Source organism: Trichechus manatus, unplaced genomic scaffold (assembly GCF_000243295.1).
Source record: "Trichechus manatus latirostris isolate Lorelei unplaced genomic scaffold, TriManLat1.0 scaffold00007, whole genome shotgun sequence".
Taxonomy (NCBI): Eukaryota; Metazoa; Chordata; class Mammalia; order Sirenia; family Trichechidae; genus Trichechus; species Trichechus manatus.
In genome coordinates this window covers 18,859,691-18,883,385 of record NW_004443943.1, presented here as the reverse complement: position 1 = coordinate 18,883,385, position 23,695 = coordinate 18,859,691, and the positions used below count along the sequence as shown (strand labels likewise).

Here is a 23,695-nt window from a genome sequence, read left to right as displayed (position 1 = left end):
CCATAGAATCCTTCAATACTAAAACTCAAGACTTGAATTTATTCTTCAGTTCTTTCAGCTTGAGAAATGCCAAGCGTGTTCTTCCCTTTTGGTTTTCTAATCCAGGTCTCTGCACAATTTTTTATAACACTTTACTTTGTCTTCTTGAGCCACCCTTTGAAATCTTCTGTTCAGCTCTTTTACTTCATCATTTCTTTTATTCACTTCAGCTACTCTACGTTCAAGAACAAGTTTCACAGTCTCTTCTGACATCCATTTTTGTCTTTTCTTTCTTTCCCGTCTTTTTAATGACCTTTTGCTTTCTTCATGTATGATGTCCTTGATGTCATCCGACAACCCGTCTGGTGTTCAGTTATTAGTGTTCAATGTGTCAAATCTATTCTTGAGATGGTCTCCAAATTCAAGTGTGATATACTGAAGGTCATACTTTGGCTCTCGCAGACTTGTTCTCTTTTCCTCAGCTTCAACTTGAACTTGGATATGAGCAATTAATGATCTGTTCTGCAGTTGACCCGGCCTTGTTCTAACTGATGATATTGAGCTTCTCTATCATCTCTTTCCACAAATGTATTTCATTTGATTGTTATGTATTTAATCTGGCGAGCTCCACGTGTATAATTGCCGCTTACGTTGTTGAAAAAGATATTTGCAATGAATAAGTCACTGGTCTTGCAAAATTGTATTATGCAATCTCCAATGTCGTTTCTATCACCAAGGCCACATTTCCAACTACTGATCCTTCTTTGTTTCCAACTTTAGCATTCTAATCACCAGTGATTATCAATGTATCTTGTTTGCATGTTTAGTCAATTTCAGACTGCAGAAGTTGGTAAAAATCTTCAGTTTCTTCATCTTTTGCATTAGTGGTTGGTGTGTAAATTTGAATAGTAGCCATATTAACTGGTCTTCCTTGCAGGTATATGAATATTATCCTATCACTGATAGCATGAGCAATTAAAATTGAGTAAAAAAAAATTTTAAATCTTGTGACAAACAAAAAAATAAAGAGCCGAATTTTTAAAAAATTCGGGAAATATTAAGATATTTAATGGAATTTAAAGATTATAAACTGTCACTAAAATAATTTCTACCTTTACTTTTATGTTCCTATCCATGGACAAGTCTCTATAATTGCCTATTATGTTTTTTTAAAAAAGAATTCTTACTTTAGATAAGAGATTATTTAGCTCATGGGGATGAAGCTTCACCACTTCTCCAAGTTGCTGTGCAGCAGCTTTTCTTGTAACTGGAGTAGTGCCAGTATCCAGTAAGATAAAAAGACGATCAAGCCTGTGAAATAACAAAAACATAATGGTTATTCTGAGATGTGTTTCCTCCTATGTGTCAATTTGAGCCAATAAATATATTGAGCATCTATGAACAATGACCTATGCTCAGTCTGCAGAAGATAGCTCATTTCTTCTCTCAAAGAACTTGTTATAGAGAATAGAGGGCTAGGCAAGTACACAATGATTATAATATAGTGTTCAATAAGATATGTGTCATAAAAGAGTACAAAGTACTTTGAGCAGTGTCAAAGAAGGGAGAAAATACTATATTCCCAACTGTGTAATACTGAAAAGCCTTCATAAAAGAAATGATGTATGAGTTAATGGTAGAATAGGATTTCAAAACTGATAAAGTGGTGAAAGGCAAAGGGGAGAAACACAGCAATAAGAAAGGAAGAGGATATTTAGGGAATAGTGAATAACATACCTTGGTTGGAATTTAGAGTATACTTAAAGAAAAAGTGAGAGATAAAACTGCAGAATTAACTGGAACCCTACTGTGGAGACCTCTGAATACGTAATACAACCACAAAGGTTGTGATGATTAATATTGTGTCAGCTTGGCTAGGCTATGCTTCTCAGTGGTTTGCCAGATATTAGACTGGGTGCTCTTCCATAATTTAAAATAATGTAAGCACCTTCCATCATGGGATCTGATGTGATCAACCAATCAACTGAAAAGGGAGTTTCCTTGGGGGTGTGGCCTGCCTCAGTATATAAATGGACGTTTTGGCAAAACTCGCTCTCTCGTCGCTGCACTCTTCTAGTCACCTGATCTCTGATTCTTGGGACATAAGCCTTCAGAGGTCTCTGGCCTGCCACCTGACCTATGGATTTGGGATCTGCCAGTCCCTACAATAAATCAATCAATCTCACTGTGTGTGTGTGCGTGCGTGCGTGTGTGTGTGAGCACGTGTGCGTTTTTATCAATCACTGGTTTTGCTCCTGTAGAGAACCTAGATTAAGACAAAGGTCTTCGGTCAAGAAAGTCATGATACTGGAGCTATGCTTTAGGAAGATTAATCTGGCAGTTCTGTGAAGCATGAAGTAAAATGAAAGGAAGGTTGTAGAGAATTTTAGGCTAAAGTGCAGGCCTGAACTAGAATCATGGCAAGAAGACCAGAAAGAAGTAGAGAGAAACCAAGTAGAAGTGAAACACACATGGCACATGGTACAGTAACTAAATGAAATGCTTAGGGTATTGATAGGATTCTAAGATTTTGAACCTTAAAGAATAAAGATGTCATTAAAAGAAATGAGGATAATTTGAACTGTTATGTCCTTCATGCTTTATAATGACAAATGCATAAAAAATAAGTATAAATTTATTTTACAAGGCACATGATGCATAAAGATGTAATACATGAATTACCCCTAAAAAAAGATAAGGGAAGAGGAGAGGAAGAACAGTATAGGCATGCAGTTTTTGCGTGTTACTGAAGTTGGTAACAATTTTAAATAGGTAGTCATAAAGGCAAGATATTAAATGTAATCATCATGGTAACCACAAAGAAAATATCTAAAAAATACAAAAGGAAAGGAAAACGGAATCAAAATGGTTCACTACAAAAAAAAAAAAAAATCAATTAAACACAAAAGTTGGCAGTATTGGAGGAAATGAGGGACAAAGAAGGCATAAGACACACAAAAACAAACAACAAAATCACAGAGGTCCTTTCTTATCAGTAACTAAAGTGAATGCAAACAGACTAAATGCTCCAATTAAAAGGCAGAGAGTAGCAGAATGGATGAAAATAAACAAGACCCAAAAATATGTTGTCTACAAGAGACACATCCTAGACACAGGAATACAAATAGGTTGAAAGTGAAAGACAAATACACACACACACATTCAGCTCAATGGCAATGGGTTTTTCAGAGCCCTGATGGCATAGTGGTTAAGAGTCGTCTGCTAAGCAAAAGGTCAGCAGTGCAAATCCACCAGCTGCTCCTTGGAAACCCTATGGGACAGTTCTACTCTGTCCTACAGGGATGCTATGAGTCGGAATTGACTCGATGGCAACGGGTTTGGTTTGTTTTTTTTTAATATACATATGTGTGTGAGAGTGTGTGTGTGTGTGTGGGTGTGTGTGTAGCCAGCCAAAAGAGAGCTAGTGTGGTGATTTTAGTATCAGACAAAACAGACATTAAGTCAAAATCTGTTAAGAGACAAAGAAGGACATTATATAATGATAAAGGGGTCAATTCATAAAGAAAACATAACAATTATACGTATATATATACACATATATATATGCACCTAACATCAGAGCCCCAAAATAAATAAAGCAAACACTAACAGAATTGAAGAAATAGTTCTACAATAATAGTTGGAGACTTCAATACGCCACTTTCAAAAAAAGACCATCTAGAAAGATGATCAATAAAGATACAGAGGACCTGAATTAAACTATAGATCAACTAGACCTAGCAGACATATGTAGAACACTCCACCCAACAGTACAATATATATTCTTCTCCAGTGCACGTGCATCAATCTCCAGGATAGACCATATGTTAGGCCACAAAGCAAGTCTCAACATATTTAAAAAGACTGAAATCGTATGAAGTATATTCTCTGACAACAATGAAATGAAATTAGAAATTAAGAACAGAAGAAAAACTGGAAAATACACAAACATGTGGAAATTAAAACAACACACTACTAAACAACCAACGGATCAAGAAAGAGTTTGGAAAATACTTAAAATCCAACGAAAATGAAAGCACAACATACCAAAACTTATGGGATGCAGCAAAGGCAGTGCTCAAAAGGAAATTCATAGAAGTAAGCATCTACAAAGGAGCCCTTTGTGATGCAATGGTTAAGCATTCGACTGCTAACCAAAAAGTCGGTGGTTCAAACCCACCAGACGCTCTGCAGGAGAAAAGACCTGGCAATCTGCTCCTGTAAAGATTACAGCCTAGGAAACTCGATAGTGCAGTTCTACTCTGTCCTATAGGGTTGCTATGAGTCAGAATCTAATCAACAGCACAAGACAACAAGTGCCTACATTAAAAAAGTTCTAAAATCATTAACATACCTTTGTAACTTGAGGGAACTAGAAAAAGAAGAGAAAACCAGGCCTAAAGCTACTAAAAGGGACAAACCTCTAGCTAAACTGACAAGGAAAAAAAGAGAAGATGCAAATGAATAAAATCAGAAATAAAAATGAGGACACTACAACAAACCTACAGAAATTTTTAAAAAAAAAAAAAGGTCGTAAGAGAATACTATTAAACAATTGTATGCTAATAATTTAGATAACCTAGATGAAGTGGACAAATTCCTAGAGACAGAAACTTCCTAAGCTTCTTACTTCCATTAGACCTAATAGAAGACCTTAACAAATCTCTAACAAGTGAACAGATCGAATCAGTAATAAAAAACAAAACCAAAAAAGAAAAATCCTGAACAAGATGGCTTCACTGAGGAATTCTACCAAACATTTAGAGAAGTGGCTCCAATCATTCTTAAACTTTTCCAAAAAATAAAAGAGGAAGAAACACTTCCTAACTCAATTTATGAGGCTAGCATTACTTTGATACCAAAGCTAGACAAAGATACAAGAAAACATCAGATGAATATCCCTTATGAATACAGATGCAAACATCCTTAACAAGATACTAGCAAACCAAATTCAAAAGCATATTAAATGGATAATACACCATGATCAAGCGGGATTTATCCCGGAAATGTAAGGATGATTCAACATTAGAAAATGAATCAATGTAATACAGGCAGTCCCTGGGTTATGAACGACCGAGTTACTCACAACCTGTAGTTACAAACCAACCTCTGTAAGCCTGTTATATTAAAAATTTGAGGTACGTACAACAGTTCCTAATAACAAACAGGTGATACTTTACAATGCACATCAAATTATTATTACTGTACTATTATGTTACAGATGTTTTGTATCTGGAAGTGTTTAATGTTTTTTATGCATAGAAAGGTACAGTATATACTAGTCTCCTGTTATCCATGGTTTCACTTTCCACTGTTTCAGTTACCCACAGTCAACCATAGTCTAAAAATGTTAAATGAGTAGCATGATAAAATCTCATGCCTACACACTCTGTCCTGCCTTGGGACCACATTCACGTAACTTTTATTACAGTACATTATTGAAATTGTTATATTTTATTATTAGTTACTGTTAATCTCTTAGTGTGCCTAATTTATAAATTAAACTTTGTAATAGGCATAAGGTATAGGACAAAACATAGTATATATATGGTTCAGTACTATCTAAGGTTTCAGACATCCACAGGAGGGTCTTGAAATGTATCCCCCACAGGTAAGGGGGGATTATGTGTACATACTAAGACGAATATTTGACTAACTGATGGTAGATACTAACCGTATCTAACTATTCCAACTTACGTACAAATTCAACTTAAAGATAGACTTACAAACAGAACTTGTTCGTAATAAGGGACTGCCTATACAACATGAATAAACAAAAAGAACCACATGATCATCTCAATTGACACAGAGAAGATATCTGACAAAATCCAATACCTTTCAAGATAAAAACACCCAACAAGCTAGGAACAGAAGGAAAATTCCTCAATATGATAAAGGGTATTTCTGAAAAATGCACAGCTAACATCATACTCAATGGAGAAAGACTGAACACTTTCCCCTTAAGATCAGGAAGAAGACAAGGATGCTCACTCTCACTACTGCTATTCAATATTATACTAGCCAGAGCAATTAGGGAAAAAAAAAAAAGAGAGAGAGAAACAGAGGGAAGGGCAGAAGGAGAAAAGAAAATAAAAGGTATCCAAATCAAGAAGTAAGAAGTAAAACCATCCCTTTTTGTAGATGACATGATTCTGTATACAGAAGACCTGACAAGGAATTCACAGTAAGTGAATTCAGAAAAATGGCAGGATATAAAGTCAACACACAAAAATCAGTCAAGTTTTTATAAATCAGCAATACGCATCTGAAAAAAAAGTGAAGGAAACAAATCCATTTACAATAGCATCTAAACCTGTTGCTGTCGAGTCGATGATCCTATAGGACAGAGTAGAACTGCCCCACTGGGCTTCCTAGACTGTAATCTTTACCAGAGCAGATCACCAGGTGTTTTCTCCCACAAAGCAGCAGGTGGGTTTGAACCACCGACCTTTCAGTTAGCAGCCGAGCACTTTAACCATCATGACTGCAGAGGTCCTTACAATAGCATTTAAAAGAATAAAATACCTAGGAATAAACTTAACAAAGAAAATGAAAAACTTGCACATGGAAAACTACAGAACATTACTGAAAGAAATTAAAGATTGCCTAAATAAATGGAAGGATGTTCTATGCTCATAAATCAGAAGACTTAGTATTGTTAAAATGTCAATACTTTCACCGTGAGGCCAGAAGAACTGAATGCTACCCAGCTACCATTACTTAACATTTTGATCAAAGATTCCAGAGAATACTGATCAAAATGAGGGAAATGCAGAACAGAATTTCAAATTCTCATGGACTCAGACTTTATAGAGCCATGGAGGCTGAATGAACCCCTGAAATTACTGCCCTAAAATAATCTTTAAACCTTAAACCAAAAATATCCCCTGAACTCTTCTTAAAACCAAACAGTAATTTAGCTTAACTACTAAAAAATGCCTGCCTTGAGCACTATGTTCTTTTAAGATCTAACTACATAGGATCAAAATAACAACAGCAACTTGAAAGATTAGATAGGAACCTTAGAGGGCAGTGAATTTATGTTAAATGGGGGAGGAATAACTTAGAAAAGGAGGGTGAGAATGGTTGTGCAATTCAATGTAATCAATGTCACTGAATTGTACATGTAGATGTGTTGAATTGGTATACGTTTTGCTGTGTATATTCTCAACAACCACAACAACAAAATAATTTTTTTAAGAAAATGTCAATACTACCCAAAATAATCTACACATTCCATACAATCTCCATCAAAGTTCCAACAGCCTTCTTGACAGAAATGGAAAACTCAATCCTCAAATTTACAGGGAACTACAAGGGCCCCGAATAGCCAAATCAATCTCAAAAAAGAGCAAAGTAGGAGGACTCATACTTCCTGATCTTGAAACATTACAAAGCTAAGCGATCAAAAACAGTTTGGTACTGGTATAATGACAGACATATAGGCCAATGGAACAGAATCAAGAGTCCGATATAAGTCTATACATCTATAGGCAACTGATTTTTGACAAGGGCGCCAAGTCCATCTAACAGGGAAAGAACAAGTCTCTTTAATAAATGGTAGTGGGACACCTGGATTTCCATAAACACACTATATACAAAAACTAACCAAAATCGATCAAGGATCTCTATGTAAGAACTAAAACATAAAACTCTTAGAAGAAAACAGGGGTAAAGCTTTGGGACCTAGTTTTTAATAACAGATTCTTAGATATGACACTGAAAGCACAAGTAGTAACAAAAGACAAAACAGATAAACGGGACTACATCAAAATTTAAACATTTTGGTATCAAAAGGATTTATCAGTAAGTAAAAAGACAACCTAAAGACTGGGAAAAATGTTTTGGGAATCATATATCTGATAAGGTTTTACTATCCAGAATATATAAAGAACTCTTACAGCTTAACAACAAAAAGACAAACAACCCAATCAAAACATGGGACTTCAACAGACATTTCACCAAAGAAGAAATACAAACGGCCAACAAGCACATGAAAAGATGCTCAACATTACTAGTCACTGTTGTTGTGTGTCACTGATTCTGACTCATAGCAACCCTATACAACAGAGCAGAAATGCCCCACAGGGTTTCTTAGGCTGTGATCTTTACAGGAGCAGATCGCCAGATCTCTTGTCCCATGTTGCCTGCCGCTGGTGAATTCGAACCAACAACCTTTCAATTAGCAGTCTATTGCTTAACCATTGCACCACCAGGGCTCCTTTCATCAGTCATTACCTGTTGCTGTCAAGTTGATTCTGATTCACAGCAATCCTATAGGACAGGGTAGAACTGCCCCAACAGTTCCCAGGGAGTGGCTGGTATATCCAAACTGCTGACCTTTTGGTTACCAGCTGAGCTCTTAACCACTGTGCAATCAGGGCTCCTTCATTAATAATTTTTTAAAAAAACCCTTGCCGTCAAGTCTATTCCAACTCATAGAGACGCTATAGGATACAGCAGAACTGCCCCATAGGGTTTACAAGGAGTAGCTGGTGGATTGGAACTGCCGACCTTTTGGTTAGCAGTCACGCTCTTAACCACTGTGCCACCAGGGCTCCAGCATTAGTCATTAGGGATATGTAAATCAAAACCACAATGAGATATCACTTCACACCTAGTAGGATGGCTATGATTTTTTAAAAATGGAAAACAATAGGTGTTGGTGAGGATACGGAGAAATTGGAACCCTCATCCAATGCTGGTAGGATTGTAAAATGGCATAGCTGCTGTGGAAACAGTCCGGCAGTTCCTCAAAAGTTAAACACAGAATTACTACACAATCCACAATTCCACTCCTACGTATATACCCAAAAGTACTAAAAATAGGAACACAGATACTTGTATACCAATGTTTGCTGCAGTACTATTCACAATAGCAAAAAGGTGGAAACAAAAGTCCATCAACAGATGGATGAATAAAATGTGGTACATACAATGGAATAGTACTCAGTCATGAGAAGAAATGGAGTCCCGACACATGCTACAACACGGATGAACCTTGAAAACATTATGCTGAGTGAAGTCAGTCAGTCACAAAAGGACAAATATTGTATAATCTCAATAATATGAAATATCTAGAATAGGCAAGTGTATACAGACCTAAGTTTATTAGTGGTTACCAGGGGTGGGTGGGATAGAGGGGGAAAGGAAGAGTGCTTAGGGGACACTGAGCTTTTGTTAAGGGTGATAGAAAAATCTTGAAATAGATAAATGGTGATGGTTGCACTATATGACGAACACGATTAATGTAATTAATTGGATGAGTGAAGAATGCGGAAATGGCAAATATCTTGTTCCATATGTACATGCCACAATTTAAAAAAAAAGAAATGGGAAGAACTGGTACTGGATGAAATGTTTTAGGAAAAGATGACCAGCCCTCTAGTGTCACAGGCAGGATAGTTAGGAGAAAACAAAAAGGACAGTAGGAATAGAGATCTGAAGTTCAGAGAAAATTGTGACTAAAGGTATATAAGTTTATGAGTCATCTGAACAGAGGTGAGAGATATGGAAATAAATAAGACCCCCAAGGAAAGAGTTTATAAAAGCATATAGTATAATGGCACAAATTCCAGAGCCACAGTGCCTAGGTTCAAATCCCAGTTCTGCCATTTATCCAATGAACAGAGTTTGGAATAAAATTGAAATGTCTTATACCTGGAATAATTGGCGAGGGGGGGGGGGCGGGATGGAAGACTGTTGTCGCTTGGTTTCTGGAATATAGGAAAATTCTAAGGTCTTAGAGAGGCAAAATCACAAGTAAGGACCACCATCTGTCCACTTACATAGGTCTTGCCCGCCCACCATACTACTAATCCAGCTCAATGAGGCAAAGTAGACGCCAGAGGTAATGAAAGGAAGGAGGCTTCAAACCTGGAATAAATGGGTACTATGAACAAGACAGAGGGTGAGAAAGGCAAAGTTACATTGACTGTGCCCAATCCTACACAAGGGGAGGTTCGAAGACCTACTTCAACAGGTCTTCATATTTTATCTAATGAGGAAACGAGAGCAAGCAAGGTCCAAGGACTAAGCATGAGCATTAAGCATTAGTAAACTGCAAAGAAGCTCATATTTTACTTCTGGGATTCTTTTTTCTTTTGCAAACAGCAAAGAAGTTACAAGGCAAAGCTCTGAAAGCCTTTTATAAGAAAAGATAAACCTACAAAGGGGTAAATGAAAAGGGCGGGGTTTTTTTGTTTTGTTTTGCATGAAGAGGTAAACAGTAGAAAAGTAGTATTTGTCAAAGTAGTCATTCACTAATAAGCACAAATCACTGAACTGGTAATAAATATAACTAAAATAGGTCTTTTTCAGTCAAGCAGGCTAAAGATGCTATCAAAATTTTTCAATTTCTTCAGAACAAACACTAAGAGACAAGGTTCAAATTTTATAGTTTAAAGAAAGACATATTTTAAAAAAATTATTTTAGGCAATTAAGGTTAATGACAGAAAAAAAGAGTAATACACTTTTTGCTTCCAATATACTGAATGGCACACAGAGTGATTATAAAGAAATTAACTTCCCTAAAACATGCAAAAATTAATTTACTTTATACTTACATTGTGCACCAATACAGCCCACCTCTGACATAATATTTCTCCTTACTCATTCAAGGCTATCTCAACTCTTGCCTTTACACATTCACACATCAGGGTTCCTGTGAACAGTGACTCAGAGAGATAGCAGGACAAAAGAAAGAAAAAAAATTTCTGACAGCTGGTGTCCCTAAAAAGTTCTAAGACTAAGTCATCCCCCAAATCCTCTTTCCACAAAATGACTCCCCTCATCTATCCCATATTTTATCCTCAGGATGCCCTTTGACTTATTTTTGTCTTTAAAGTTGGCTCTGACATTAAGGTTCATGAAAATCTTCTCTGAACCTTCACAACAAAGATCCTTACTCATGCTAACAAATATCTGCATACTGCCATGATCCTATCATTCTGAATGATGAACGAAGAGAAACTTTAAGTATCTATGAACAACTTTCTGTAAGCATCAAAAGACTATTTTAAATCTTCTACATGCTATGGCAAGCACTATTTAAATAAGTTATACTAAAAAGAATTTATTAGTCTTAGGTCAAATTTATGCTACAGTGGATTTATATTCATAAATGCTGCACATATAATTTTTACAACAATATTGGACTCTTGTTATATAATGTGTAGTTTACCTAGATCCAGGACTTCCCCATAGAAAGCAGTGGTAAGGCAGAAAAAGAACTAGACTGGAAGTTAATCAGTTGCCGTCAAGTCAACTCTGATTTGAAGTTGTTGTTGTCTGCCGTCAAGTCAATTCCGACTCATAGCGACCCTGTAGGACAGAGTAGAACTTCCCCATAGGGTTTCCAAGGAGCGGCTGGTGGATTCGAACTGCCAACCTTTTGGTAAGCAGCCTGAGCTCTTAACCACTTCGCCACCAGGGCTCCAATTTAAAGTTAAAAACTCAAACCCATTGCCACTGAGTCGATTCCAACTCACAGTAACCCTATAGGACAGAGAAGAACTATCCCATAGTTTCCAAGGAGTGGCTGGTGGATTCAAACTGCTGACCTTTTGGTTAGCAGCCGAGCTCTTAACCACTGCACCACCAGGGCTCTGATTTGAAGTTAGGAGACCCTTAAAAGACCTTTGTCATTCATTAGAAGAATTAGGGAAGCTCACTTCATTTTACTTAACCTTTTATTTAGGAGGGTAAAAACTAAATAATTTAGCCACATTTTACAGCTTTACATCATTATGTGTTTCGTGGGATTTTGTTTTGTTTTTGTAGTCCCTCCCATCCCCTTATATAACATAATGTTTGTTGTATCTTTGACTTACTTGATGCGAAGTTCCTTAAAATGCTCCTCTGGGAAGATTTTAGCTATTTCATAATTCCTTTTTGCATGATGGAGTTTCTGCTTAGTGTGCACACTGGCTACAAAATGAACACTCTAAGGAACTGACAATACTAACCAGCTAAAATTCTTTACCTTCTTCTGTTTCAGACTACTATACAATAGAGATTATTTCCTCTTCTGAAATTCATATGAATTCTCATCTTGAACAACTATTTCAGTATTACTATGCTTTGCTTTGTGCCATCTCTTAAACTAAACCAAGTCTTGTGTTAAATTGTCACATGATGTCCTATGTTCCTCACTAGATTTCACTTCCATCAGTGAACCTTTTTATCCTCCACTATATTTTGCACCAGGAAGCTCAGTAGCACAGTTAACCTGTCAACTACTAGCCAAAAGGTTGCTGGCTTGAACCCATCCAAAGGCACCTCAGAAGACAGGCCTGGTGATGTGCTTCCGAAAGGTCAGCCTTGGAAACCCCATGAAGCAATTCTACTCTATACATATGGGGTCACCAAGAGTTGGAATCAACTTGGCAACTAACAACAATACCACTTTGCACAGAGTCCCTAGATGGTGCAAACAGTTAACATGATTGGCCATGGAAAACTCTATGGAGAACAGTTCTACACTGACATTCATGGGGTCGCCACCATCAGTCAGAATCAACTCCATGGTAACTGTTTTTTTAATCTGCAAAATATTCAAATATTTACTAAGTAGGTTACACTTATGGTAATTAAAATTATAGATTAGAAAAGTTCAAGTTTCCTGGGGACAAGTTTAAGCACCAATTTTAAGCAAAGTGTGCCATACTATATTAAGAACTTTTTCTTGCTTCCTTTGAGAAACGTCTTTAGTCTGTAATAACTATATTACACAAAAACAAATTATAAAAATAACAGAATTTATACTAAGATAATGTTTTAGCAAGTGAAAAGGTCAACGCAGTAGTACTTCAGCATTCTGAACACGAAGGCAGTTCTGCCTGACCCCAAACAAGTTGAAAGAGGCCATACAGTAGACATTCTAGTTCTTTAATAATTTCTACCCCTTCCTAAACTTTCCTTTTAGTCTCCTGCCATTAGGTTAGACCTCTCTCTAATCTAATGCTGATCCTGTCCCACAGTCACACAGTTCCTCTTGCCTCCCTTTTCTGCAGAGCCTTTCATTCCAATGCCATGTCATGTCACCTCTGCCCCACTATCAGTCAACTGTCCTCAGCACAGCATATCAGCTCACTGTCTCATCCAATTCCAGGCCTGTTTATCCTCACATCTTCTGCCTTGGTGGTAGCTAAACTTGCCTCCCTAAATAAAGGAATGGGGACACAAGAATGCTTTTCTGGTCAACTTGATTCAAAGCCCCTTTTTGAGTTTTCCATTCCTGTCCCCAGGAAAACAGATTAGACACTATGCTAAAGGAAATACAAAGGGATGAGCAAGCCAGGATCTAACAAGAGGGCAGTCAGACCTGTTATCCCAGGGCAGCCTGCTAAGAGGCAAGCAGGTAAGCATCAGGGCCAGGCCACAATGGAAAAGGCTGGTATAGTGAACTGGTGGAGGAAAGGAAAGTGACATGAAACAGGGTCGGTATTATGTTGGAGGGCAGACAAGGTCCTTGGTGAGGAAGGGGTCTGAAGGAAGCTATGTGGTCAGAAAAGAAAGAAAGTTAAAAGAAGGGCTGATTGAGGGAACACAGTGTTTACCACACAATACTTCTTTTGACTAAACTTGCTCTTGCAGAAAAGCTAGCAGAAGAAAATGCCATTCTTCATTCTCTGAAGGATAGACAGATGGAGCAGAAAGAGGTTAACAGATGTCAAGCTGAATGAAAGGTACCACAGACTGTACAAGAATAACTTCAATAAGACATAAAGCATTATATTTTGACAATATCTCCAGGTTATGAATCTATTGATGATGATAAGAAACCTGTCCCATCTTCAATCTGGACTTCAATTTAGAGAGATAACTGCACAAGACATAATTCATGTTTATTTTATCAACCTGTGATTTCAGGCAATAGCTCTAAAGGCTGCCTAGAAAAAGGAAAGAGTACATGAAAGTATGTAGAGGCTATGCTGGCAGCTACAACCTAATCCCCTTCTCTCCAGCTGTTTACATTATGATATTTCATAGCAGTAAAGATATAAAAGGAAACTGAAAGAAATCATATACATTTTGAACTATGAAACATGTCCTAGATTACTGTTTCATAACTAATAAGCAAGTACATGCTGCATTTCAACTCCTAGGCCATTTGGGTGGATCTCCAAAAAAAAAAACAAACCAAAAAAAAAGGCAGTATAAAAAGACACAAATTCCTCAGTGCACTTCCAATCTCACTGATGTTCTCAGAATAAATTTGATCTCTCTGAAAAATTGTTAAAGGTCAACTCACAGAATTCCTCAGAAGGATGACTGTAATTTTAACTAAAAGAGAATGATCAATCAAGTTTGTCCATTTTGTTATCCATTTTTTACATTTAGTGAAAGATACTATTATTTGAATTTTTACTTTTCTGTTACTTAGGGAATAAGGAAAGAGAATGGATATTTGGTATGAACACTGCATGAATTCTCACATACAATCATTAAGGAAAAAAGTTAGGGACAAAAGAAAAAACTTCAGGAAATTCTCTAGACTAGTGTTTTACAATGTATACCTTCTAGTTCATATTGTAGGTAATTTGAAACTATGTAATGAGCATGTTCTTTTAAATAAGAAAATAATTAAGATACCAGGAAGAACACTAAGAATCAATATGAAGATGTGAAACCACACCAAAACCAGGTGGCAAGACCAGGTGCACACTACGTAAATTACATTTCCCCCAAAACCCAAAGCCATTGCTATCTAGTGGATTCCAACTCACAGTGACACTACAGGACAGGAGAGAACTGCCCCATTGAGTTTCTAAGGCTATAAATCTTTATGGAAGCAGACTGCCACATCCTTCTCCTGCAGAGCAGCTGGTGAGTTCGAACCATTGACCTTTCGGTTAGCATTTGAGCGCTTAGCCACTTGAACCAGGAGGGCCCCTTACATTTCCCCCACCAGAACATGAATTCCATGAGAATGGGGACTCCGCTTTTGTTCACTGCTGAATCCAGCACCTACAACATAGATCACGTTCAGGAAATACTTGTTAAATGAATGCAGAATGGTGAAAAAGTATAACCAAGCTGTGTTATTTGCTTTAAAAGGACAATTTTTTCTATCTTCCATCCACAGTCCAACAACCTATAGCCTATTGCATAACTTTATCGTAAAGACAAAACATACTAGTCTGGGTTCCTTAGCAGAAATATCTGTGGTTTTGAAACTTCATATGAAATTGTACATTTTAAAATTGTTAAAATGATGAATTTTATGGTATGTGTATTTTACCACAATTAAATGTTTATCAGTTTGGCTAGGCCATGATTCCTGGTACTGTGTGATTTTCCTGTATGTTGTAAACCTGCCTCTATGATGTTAATGAGGGACGATGGGTGGCAGTTGTGTTAGTAAGGCACAACCTGATCTACAAGACTGGATTGTGTTCTGAGGCAATCTCTTGGGATATAAAAGACAGAAGTGAGCTGTGAGACAGGGCGACCTCATACCATCAAGAAAGCAGTGCCAGGAGCAGAGCGCATCCTTTGGACTGGGGTCCCTGAGCCGAGAAGCTCCTAGTCTGGGGGAACACCGAAGAGAAGAAGGCCGACAAGACAGAAAAAGCCTTCCCCTGGAGCTGACACCCTGAATTTGGACTTTTAGCCTACTCTGACTATGAGCAAATAAATTTCTCTTTGTTAAAAAAAAAAAAAAATTTCATACAAGTAATTTGAGGAAAAAAACGAGACAGGGAAGAATTTACCATAGGGATTGAACTGGAAAAGCATTTAATAATGCTGCTCTACCTTTCCTAGTTTTATCATCCCTAATCTTTCTAACTTTCAAATATTTTAATAATTCATAATGGCACAAACAGGTGCTTTACTACTGGCTGAAAGGTTGGCGGTTCGAACCCACCCAGAGGTGTCTTGGAAGACAGGCCTGGCAATATGCTTCCAAAAGGTCACAGGCTTGAAACCCCTATGTAGAGCAGCTCTACTTCGCACACATGGGGTTGCCATTAGTTGGAATCAACTGGATGCAACTAACAACAATAACAACAACCTGCCAGCTTTATAATATATTCAAATTAACAGTAAGGGAAGAATCAGCCCAGCAAATATAAGAAACCTGTGCTGTCTTACAGGCAATTAAAATCCATTTTTTTCTACGTTAGTATTTTCCCTATTAGTAAAAAGGATCCACAGGAACTTCCTCCACATGAAGAAACCTCCTTTTATTTGGCAGAATAAAAACCAAACCAAACCCGTTGCTGTCCAGTCAATTCCCATTCACAGCCTACGCTGTACACCTGTTAAAATAATGTTTTTGGGAAGTATCAACAGTGCAGAGAGAATTAAGAAAATGGTTAAAGTCCTGATCACATGTAGCAACTGTTACTCCCATAACAGGGTGTGTTCGGTTTTTCTCTGAATCTTTTCGGAGTAACTGCATCATTTTCAAATGCTGACAAAGATATACATCACAGGCCTAAGTTATGGCTTCTAAAACAGTCAAACCTTAAGTATTGTCTAGAAAATTTCCATCACCCATGTGTCGGTTTATAATACTGTGGTGGCTTATGTGTTCCTATGATGCTGGAAGATATGCCACCAGTATTTCAAATAACCATGGTGGACAGATTTCAGTGGAGCTTCCAGACTAAGACTAGGACGAAAGGCCTGGCTTTCAAAAATTAGCCAATGAAAACCCTATGAATCATTAACAGAACCGATCTAGAGCTGGATGATGAGCCACAAAGGTTGGAAGGCATTCAAAATACGCAGTGGCCACAACAATGGACTCAAGCGTACCAACAATCATGAAGATTGCGCAGGATCGGGCAAGGTTTCATTCTATTGTGTGTGGGGTTGTCATGAGCTGGAGTCGACTTGACGGCAATTAACAACAACAACAAATTTTAGACAGGACCTTCATATAGATCAATGAGAAAAGAACTCTAAATCATATTTTTGAAATTTTCTCTATAACATATGATCAAGGAAAAACTATTTTCATATTAGTTAAAACCAAGACCAAACTGGCTGCCATTAAGTCAATTCCAACTCATAGTGACCCTACAGGACAGAGGAGAACTGCCCCATAGGGTTTCCAAGGAGTGCCTGGTCAATTCAAACAGCCGACCTTTCGGTTAGCAGATGAACTCTTAACCACTACGCCACTAGGGTTTCCTCATATTAGTCAACCAATGTAAAACTGTCAACTCAATTAACTGTGGCATAAACAAGCAAGTGTATCAAAAACAATCTTAAAACAAACAACAACAATAAAAGACCTATATTAGGCCTGGAACGCAACACAGTCAGTCACAGATTCACCATTTTCTATAAGGAGCATAAGACTTAGCCCTTAGAGGTTGCCTTTACTGTTGGTAGTCCAACTAGGTAACAGATAATATAGTAAGAGAAAAGCTCACAAAACAAAATAATAATATTCAAATATTTAACAATTATAATCTCAATTATTCGCAAGTAACTGAACTGAAAGCCTGTTGTTGTGTGCCACTGAGTCGATTCTGACTCCTAGCAACACTACATGCAGAGTAGAACTGGCCCATAGTGTTTCCTATGCTGTAATCTTTATGGAAACAGAATGCCACATCTTGCTCATGCAGAGTCACCCGTGGGTTCGAACCTCCAACCTTTCAGTTTGCAGCTGAGAGCTTAACCAGTATGCCACCAGGGCTTCTTGAAAGCCTGTAACATATACTAACTTGTCTTTTTTGCTGAAGTTGGTTTTGAGGGAGCAAGTCAAGTGGCTAGTAAGTGAGCTGAGCTGACTTTCCAGCATCCACATTTTAAGGGCAACATAGTTCTCTACTCCTACATCTGTATAGTCTCTCTTAAAAGTCTAAAGGAGTCATACATTTTTTTCAGTGATATTTCATGGAAAATATTAAATGCTATGATTTTAATTGCAATTTTAGAGAGTCACAAAGTTATTTAGAAGATTGAGTTCATCCACAATTGAGAGTTGATGGTACATTTCAGAATTTGCCACATTCTTAAGATTTAGAGTAAAACCTAGCCTTTATTAAGCTCTAACGGGGGGTCTAAAACATGTGATCACACAAACTGCAGGGTTATATTATATCTAACACGTGTTATGAAAGTTCATGTTAAAAGAGAATTGTACTATATTATAAACTTAAAAAATGGTTCTGTACTTTTTTTTTATTATAACCTTGGCCAATATTCAAAGCTATAGTGAAAGTTTTTCTTCCTGAGGAAAAACTAGCTAAGCTCAGAAGCACGCACTGAGGAACACTGAAAATATTCTACAATATATAAAGTATGGTAAATCACAACAGGTATTAGAGCAAGCAAAACTATTAGCAAAATCACTCACTTACTCCTTTTAAAAAAAAAAAATGTACTGAGCACCTAACTAGGATGCAGGCACTCTGCTGGAGATAGAAAGATCAAAGACACATATCCTTCTCTTACAGAGTTTATGTTAATCCAGCAGGGGAGATACACAATTAAACAATCAACTAAAAACTGTGATAAATACTATGACTGACAGGAGTACACACTGGTGCAAATAATTCAGATAAAGTAAAACCAGAGCAGAGAACGCTTCCCAAACAAAGTGACATATAGGCTTGGAAGTGAGAACACAGATTCACTAAGGGGGGGGGGGTGTGAGTGTGTTACAGAGAATCAGACACAAGATAAGGTTAAAAAGGTGAAGCAGGAATCAGATCACAAAGGGGCTGTTAAGATATAATAAGAAATTTGGATTTTATCCCAAGGCAACAGGAAACAACTAAAGAATTTTAAGCAGAAAAGTGATCACGTTAAAATATGCATATAAGACAGCTCATTCTGGCTGAAGTGAAGAATAAATTGGAATGAGGCAGGAAGAGCAGAGGGGCTGCTACTGCAGGTGTCTGGACTAGAGATGATGGTGGCCCGGAGTAAGACTGTGGTAACTGGTATGGAAAGACAAAAGATGGACTGGAGAAAGATTTTAAAAGTATAATTAACAAGACTGGATTTGGTGACTGACTAGATCGGGAGAGAGGCAAGATGGAGAAGTTAAAAATTATTCCCAGGTTTCTGGATCTGGCAATTGAGGAAATGATGGTACCAATTCACTATTTCCCTTCCGTTGGAAATGTTTACTAGGTCCTAAAAATATTACAGTTTCTTTCCAATTATGCACATTGATATAAACAAACAAACAAAAAAACTGATTGCTGTCGAGTCAATTCTGAATCACAGCGACCCTATAAGACAGAGTAGAACTGCCCCATACAGTTTCCAAGGAGCACCTGGTGGATCTGAACTGTCGACCCTTAGGTTAGCAGCTGTAGCTCTCAACCGCTACACCACCAGGGTTTCCTGATATAAACAGTGCAAAAATATTTTAGGTTTGATTTTGGTAAATATGATTTTTACCTCTCGAACTACTTTCCACTTATTTTGCACAAAACTGTATCAAAATGAGTCAGTATTCCACAAACTTACACCAACACGAGAGAAAGAAAGTTAAGCTTACCTGTGGCGAAACATGCTTATGTATGGAGAAGGTCATACATAATTGTATGAAGAAAGTCAGCTTGAAATGAAAGTGTACAGAGAAGGTCGGCTTAAAAGGAAAGTTAGCCATTCAAAGTGAATCTACAGATGAAAACGTCAAGAACTACTTTATCAAAAACACATAATATGTCTCAAAAGTGTTTTCCTTGAACGTACTGTATTACCAAACACAAGAACATGACAGTCTTTTTTTTATGCATAATTTAACAGAATTTTGACAAAGTGAATAAGAATCTACAGAACAAGAGCAGTACCTTTCAAAACCCAATGTTGAGAACAAAAGACAGTAGTCTTCAAAATTCTATCATTCATTCAGAAATATTAGGTGTCCTACACTTCTACAAATAGATGATCATTTGCCAGGACAGAGTAGAACTGCCCCATAGGGTTTCCAAGGCTGTAAATCTTTACAGAAACAGCGCGGCTGGTGAGTGGAACTGCCAACCTTTTGGTTAGCCACAGAGCACTTTAACCACTGCGCCACTAGGACTCCTCCAAAGCAGGTTAGGCTCTTTTCAAACATCTTCATTCTGTGTCTGTTAAAACTACATCCAATACTGTGAAAATATACAGTCTGTTCTAAGAAAGGAATTTCAAGAGCTACTCATCCCGTTAAACGCTGTAATCTTCTGATAAATCTAATACCAAATTTATGTATCAATGTATTTATAATATATTTATGTATTTATATGAGGTAACAAATGAAAAGGTACACCTTTCTGTATTTGCAAAAATTGAAAATACCAGTTGTATACTCTCAAGGCAGTTTTATACATCATGAAATAAGAGGTGCTTCACACTGAATGGATTTAATTAACCTATGAAATAAAAATTAGATGCCTCATACTACAGGTACCTAGCAACCCCCTTCACCCAACCCCCGTGGGCTTCTCCTACACACTATTTCATCAGTTATCTGGGGATTTTGTGAGGGATAGCTTATGCTTTCCCTTGCAAAACAGATAAAGCTTGAGTACATATTGTGCTCAAGGGAATTTAATTATGAAAAATGAGTAAAAACTTTTTGTTTTGTGAGCTATCACTCTTTCCTTTAGTCTATGTGGTAACCCGTTGCCATCGAGTCCGTTCCGACTCATAACGATCCTACCGGACGCAGCAGAACTGCCCCATAGTTTCCAAGGCTGTAATCTTTACGGAAGGAGGCTGCCACATCTTTCTCCCGCGGAGCGGGTGGTGGGTTAGAAGTGGCAACCTTCTGGTTAGCAGCCAAGCGCTTAACGACTGTGCCACCAGGACTCCTTAGTCTGTGGCAGAAGGACACAATTCTCATAAAAACTCACCTCATCAACTCTAAAGAACTTGGTGAGTCCTTCTGATCACTATCACTGAGGGACTACTCCCTACTTACATGTACATACGGTCACCAAAACGAAACCTCTGACAAAATGTTTTTCCGACTTTTTCAACCATTCTGTTATCTAGGCGGAAAGAACTTTCCTCCTATAGCTATAAATAGAAAAGTCTTCTTGGTTTTTCTGTAATTTTCCTAGACTTTCCTGTTTATGGGCAATATTTTAAAATAATTTAAGTCTTGTAATATTTCTTTCAAGCCTTAGCTAAATGGTGGTAACACAAGAAATTTAAGATTACAATGCTGGAGACTGAAAGTTTACTGCTAAACGAAAGAATTACACCGTAATGTAGTAAAGAAAAAATATTATTTAAGCTATAATTTTTTCAAAAAGTAATATAACTAGAAGGCCAGTTGATAATAGTCGTTCAAGTCTCCCCTACTTCGACAGTTAGTACCCAAATTTTCCCGTGAAATGGAGGTTAGGAATTATCCTTAGTATACCGAGAAAGGTTTAAGAAGAGACTCACTCTCCTAAAACTGAAAGAAGAAAAAACAAGTCGGGGAATGAGAAAAACCAACTCGAACGTGCCAAAAAGGTATCTAAAAAGAAAGACATTCTTAAGCCGATTTATGAGGAGTAACCCGAGCCCAAAAACCCCGGCAGACCAAGAAGCGAACTCTGAAGTCTGAGGAATGAGGCGCCCGAGCCCAGTGACAATGGGAACCGCTCCTTTCTAGGAGTGGGGGTGCTGAGAGGACACTGTGCCTCGCCTGGGCTGCCTTCCCGTCAGCTCGTCAGGCGCCAGAAGACCCACCTGGAAACCGCCATGTCCGGGCGCCGCCAGTTCGGGGCTCCCCAAGAGATACGCGACGCGCGGCTGAGGCGCTAGTTTCCAGAGAGCAGAGCCGCGCAGGCCCAGGCCCCGGAGCACAGGGGAGCGGCCGGTGAGGCGGAGGGCGTCGCGACTCGGGCCTTCGGGCATCTGCTCGGCCGCCTACCCGAGCTCGTCCCCGCCACGGCCGGGGAGCAGGGGTCCGAGACAGCGACGCAGGCAGTCTCCGACCCGCACGACTTCAAACCGGGTGCCCCCAACCCCGCTCTTTGCTGACGCAGGCGTCGGCACGCCGGCCTGAGCGTCAGCGCGCCGGAAGTGTCGTCAGCCCGCCGCGAGGGGCTCCGCTCCGGCGCTACTCTAAAGGAGCGCGAGTACTTTCTGTTTAGCGGCGCGCGGAAAGAGAAAGCTCTTTGTGCTCATCTGGAGCGGGTCAGTAGCCTTACAAGAAAGCAGAGAGGAGAAATAAGGGTCTCCTTATTTCCAGAGAGGGAAAGAGGCGATTTAGCCAAGGTTCTGGAAGTTCAAAACCTTGGTTTCTAATTCCATGCTGCCTTGAAACTCATCACACCAGGCAGCCTCCAGAGATAGCAGCATTAGAAGGACTTTAGTCCAGATGGTGATGCCAGTCGGGTGGGGGAGTGAAATCAAGAAAGATCTGCAACGGCGGTTAAAAAATGTTTGCCACATTTTCCAGAAGTTCTGGCAATGGAGATATTGGAGGGAAGGTCTTCTGCCAACAATTTTGTCAAGTTTGACTTGTTAAAAATTATTTATGTTGTTCGTACCATCACTTTCTCAACCAGATTGAAAACTCAGCCACCTTTTTTTGTCCACTTAGCTGTCTGTTCAATGGTTGAAGTTCATTATTCTTTGAACATTCGTCTGTCAGTAGGGCAGGCCCTTACCACCTCAAACTTGATTTTTATGATAGGGGTCAAAGTAACATTTTTCCAGCTTCAATCCAGTGCATTCTATAAGCCACCAAAAGATTAATCTTCAAAAACTATTGCTTTTATCACGTCACTCCTCTGCTGATAAACGTGCATTGGCTTCTCGTTACCTGAAGAGGCTGTGTCTCAGCCTCTGAGTCTGTTTTCTCATCTATAAGATGAAATGAGGCTAGTGAGAAGTACCATAGAAGGTTGTTGTGGGAATAAAACGAGGTCATGTATCTAGAAGAACTTAAAAGAGTTTGTAAACTATAAAGTAGTGTATAAATACAAGGGGAAAAAAACTAACTTAAGTACCTGCTATGCGCTAGGCATTTGGTATGCATTATCTCATATAACTTGTAGGCCAACCTTGTAAAGTAAGTTTTAATCTTCACTTTATAGGTGAGTAAGCTCAAAAAGGTTAAGCAATTTGCCCAAGATCCAAGCTAGTAATATTCATTGTTCACTGGTTCAACATATTTATTTGGCACCTGCTCTGTGTCAGACACTCTGCTAGGCGCTGTTTATACCAGGGCCTAGAACCAGTTCGTTCAGGTTCCACCTCCTGCTGAGAATTTGCGTTTCCACCCCAGATGTACTGAATCAGAATCTACATTTTAACAAGAGCGCCTGGTGATTCTTATGTATAATAAATTTTGAGACCCACTGCCCTACTAATGCTTCTCAGAATTGGTCTCTAACCAGCAACATTAGCATCGCCTGGGAACTTGTTAGAAATGCAAATTGTCAGCGGGGTTTTGAACTGGAGCTAGTGTACTAGTATACTAATACTGTTAGACAAAATCCGATTAAGCTGATGTTTAAGTACCTTGTTAAAGATACTTAGCAATTGGTGTCTCCCTGCCTTCACTGGCTTTCCCAGTTAATCTCCCACCATTCGAACAAACAAACAAGTAGGTTCTATTTACTGGGTGTGGACTACATTCATTTATCCAGCCAAAATTAAGCACCTACCATCACAAGGTAAACTCTGTACTAGAGATTGGGACTTCAGAAGGGATCAAAAGAGACAAAGTGTCCTATCTGGTTTAGCTTACATACTAATAGAAGGAAAAAGAAAGTAAACAGATAAGCAAATACGTGTTTAAGTGCT

The 23,695-nt window shown here is 38.3% G+C and overlaps 1 protein-coding gene across 1 annotated transcript in view; it reads right to left on the bottom strand.

Moving 5' to 3' along the window:
* The window catches only part of BTAF1 (B-TFIID TATA-box binding protein associated factor 1), a 107,441-nt gene extending 85,502 nt beyond the window's left edge, over positions 1-21,939 (bottom strand). The window contains exons 1-2 of the mRNA XM_004369927.2: positions 21,629-21,939; positions 1,167-1,290 (exon numbers count right to left, since the gene is read on the bottom strand). Of these exons, the coding sequence (XP_004369984.2) occupies positions 1,167-1,290; positions 21,629-21,642 (138 nt within the window). The 5' untranslated portion in view covers positions 21,643-21,939. The remainder of the gene's footprint in view (positions 1-1,166; positions 1,291-21,628) is intronic.
* Positions 21,940-23,695: the final 1,756 nt, after the last annotated feature.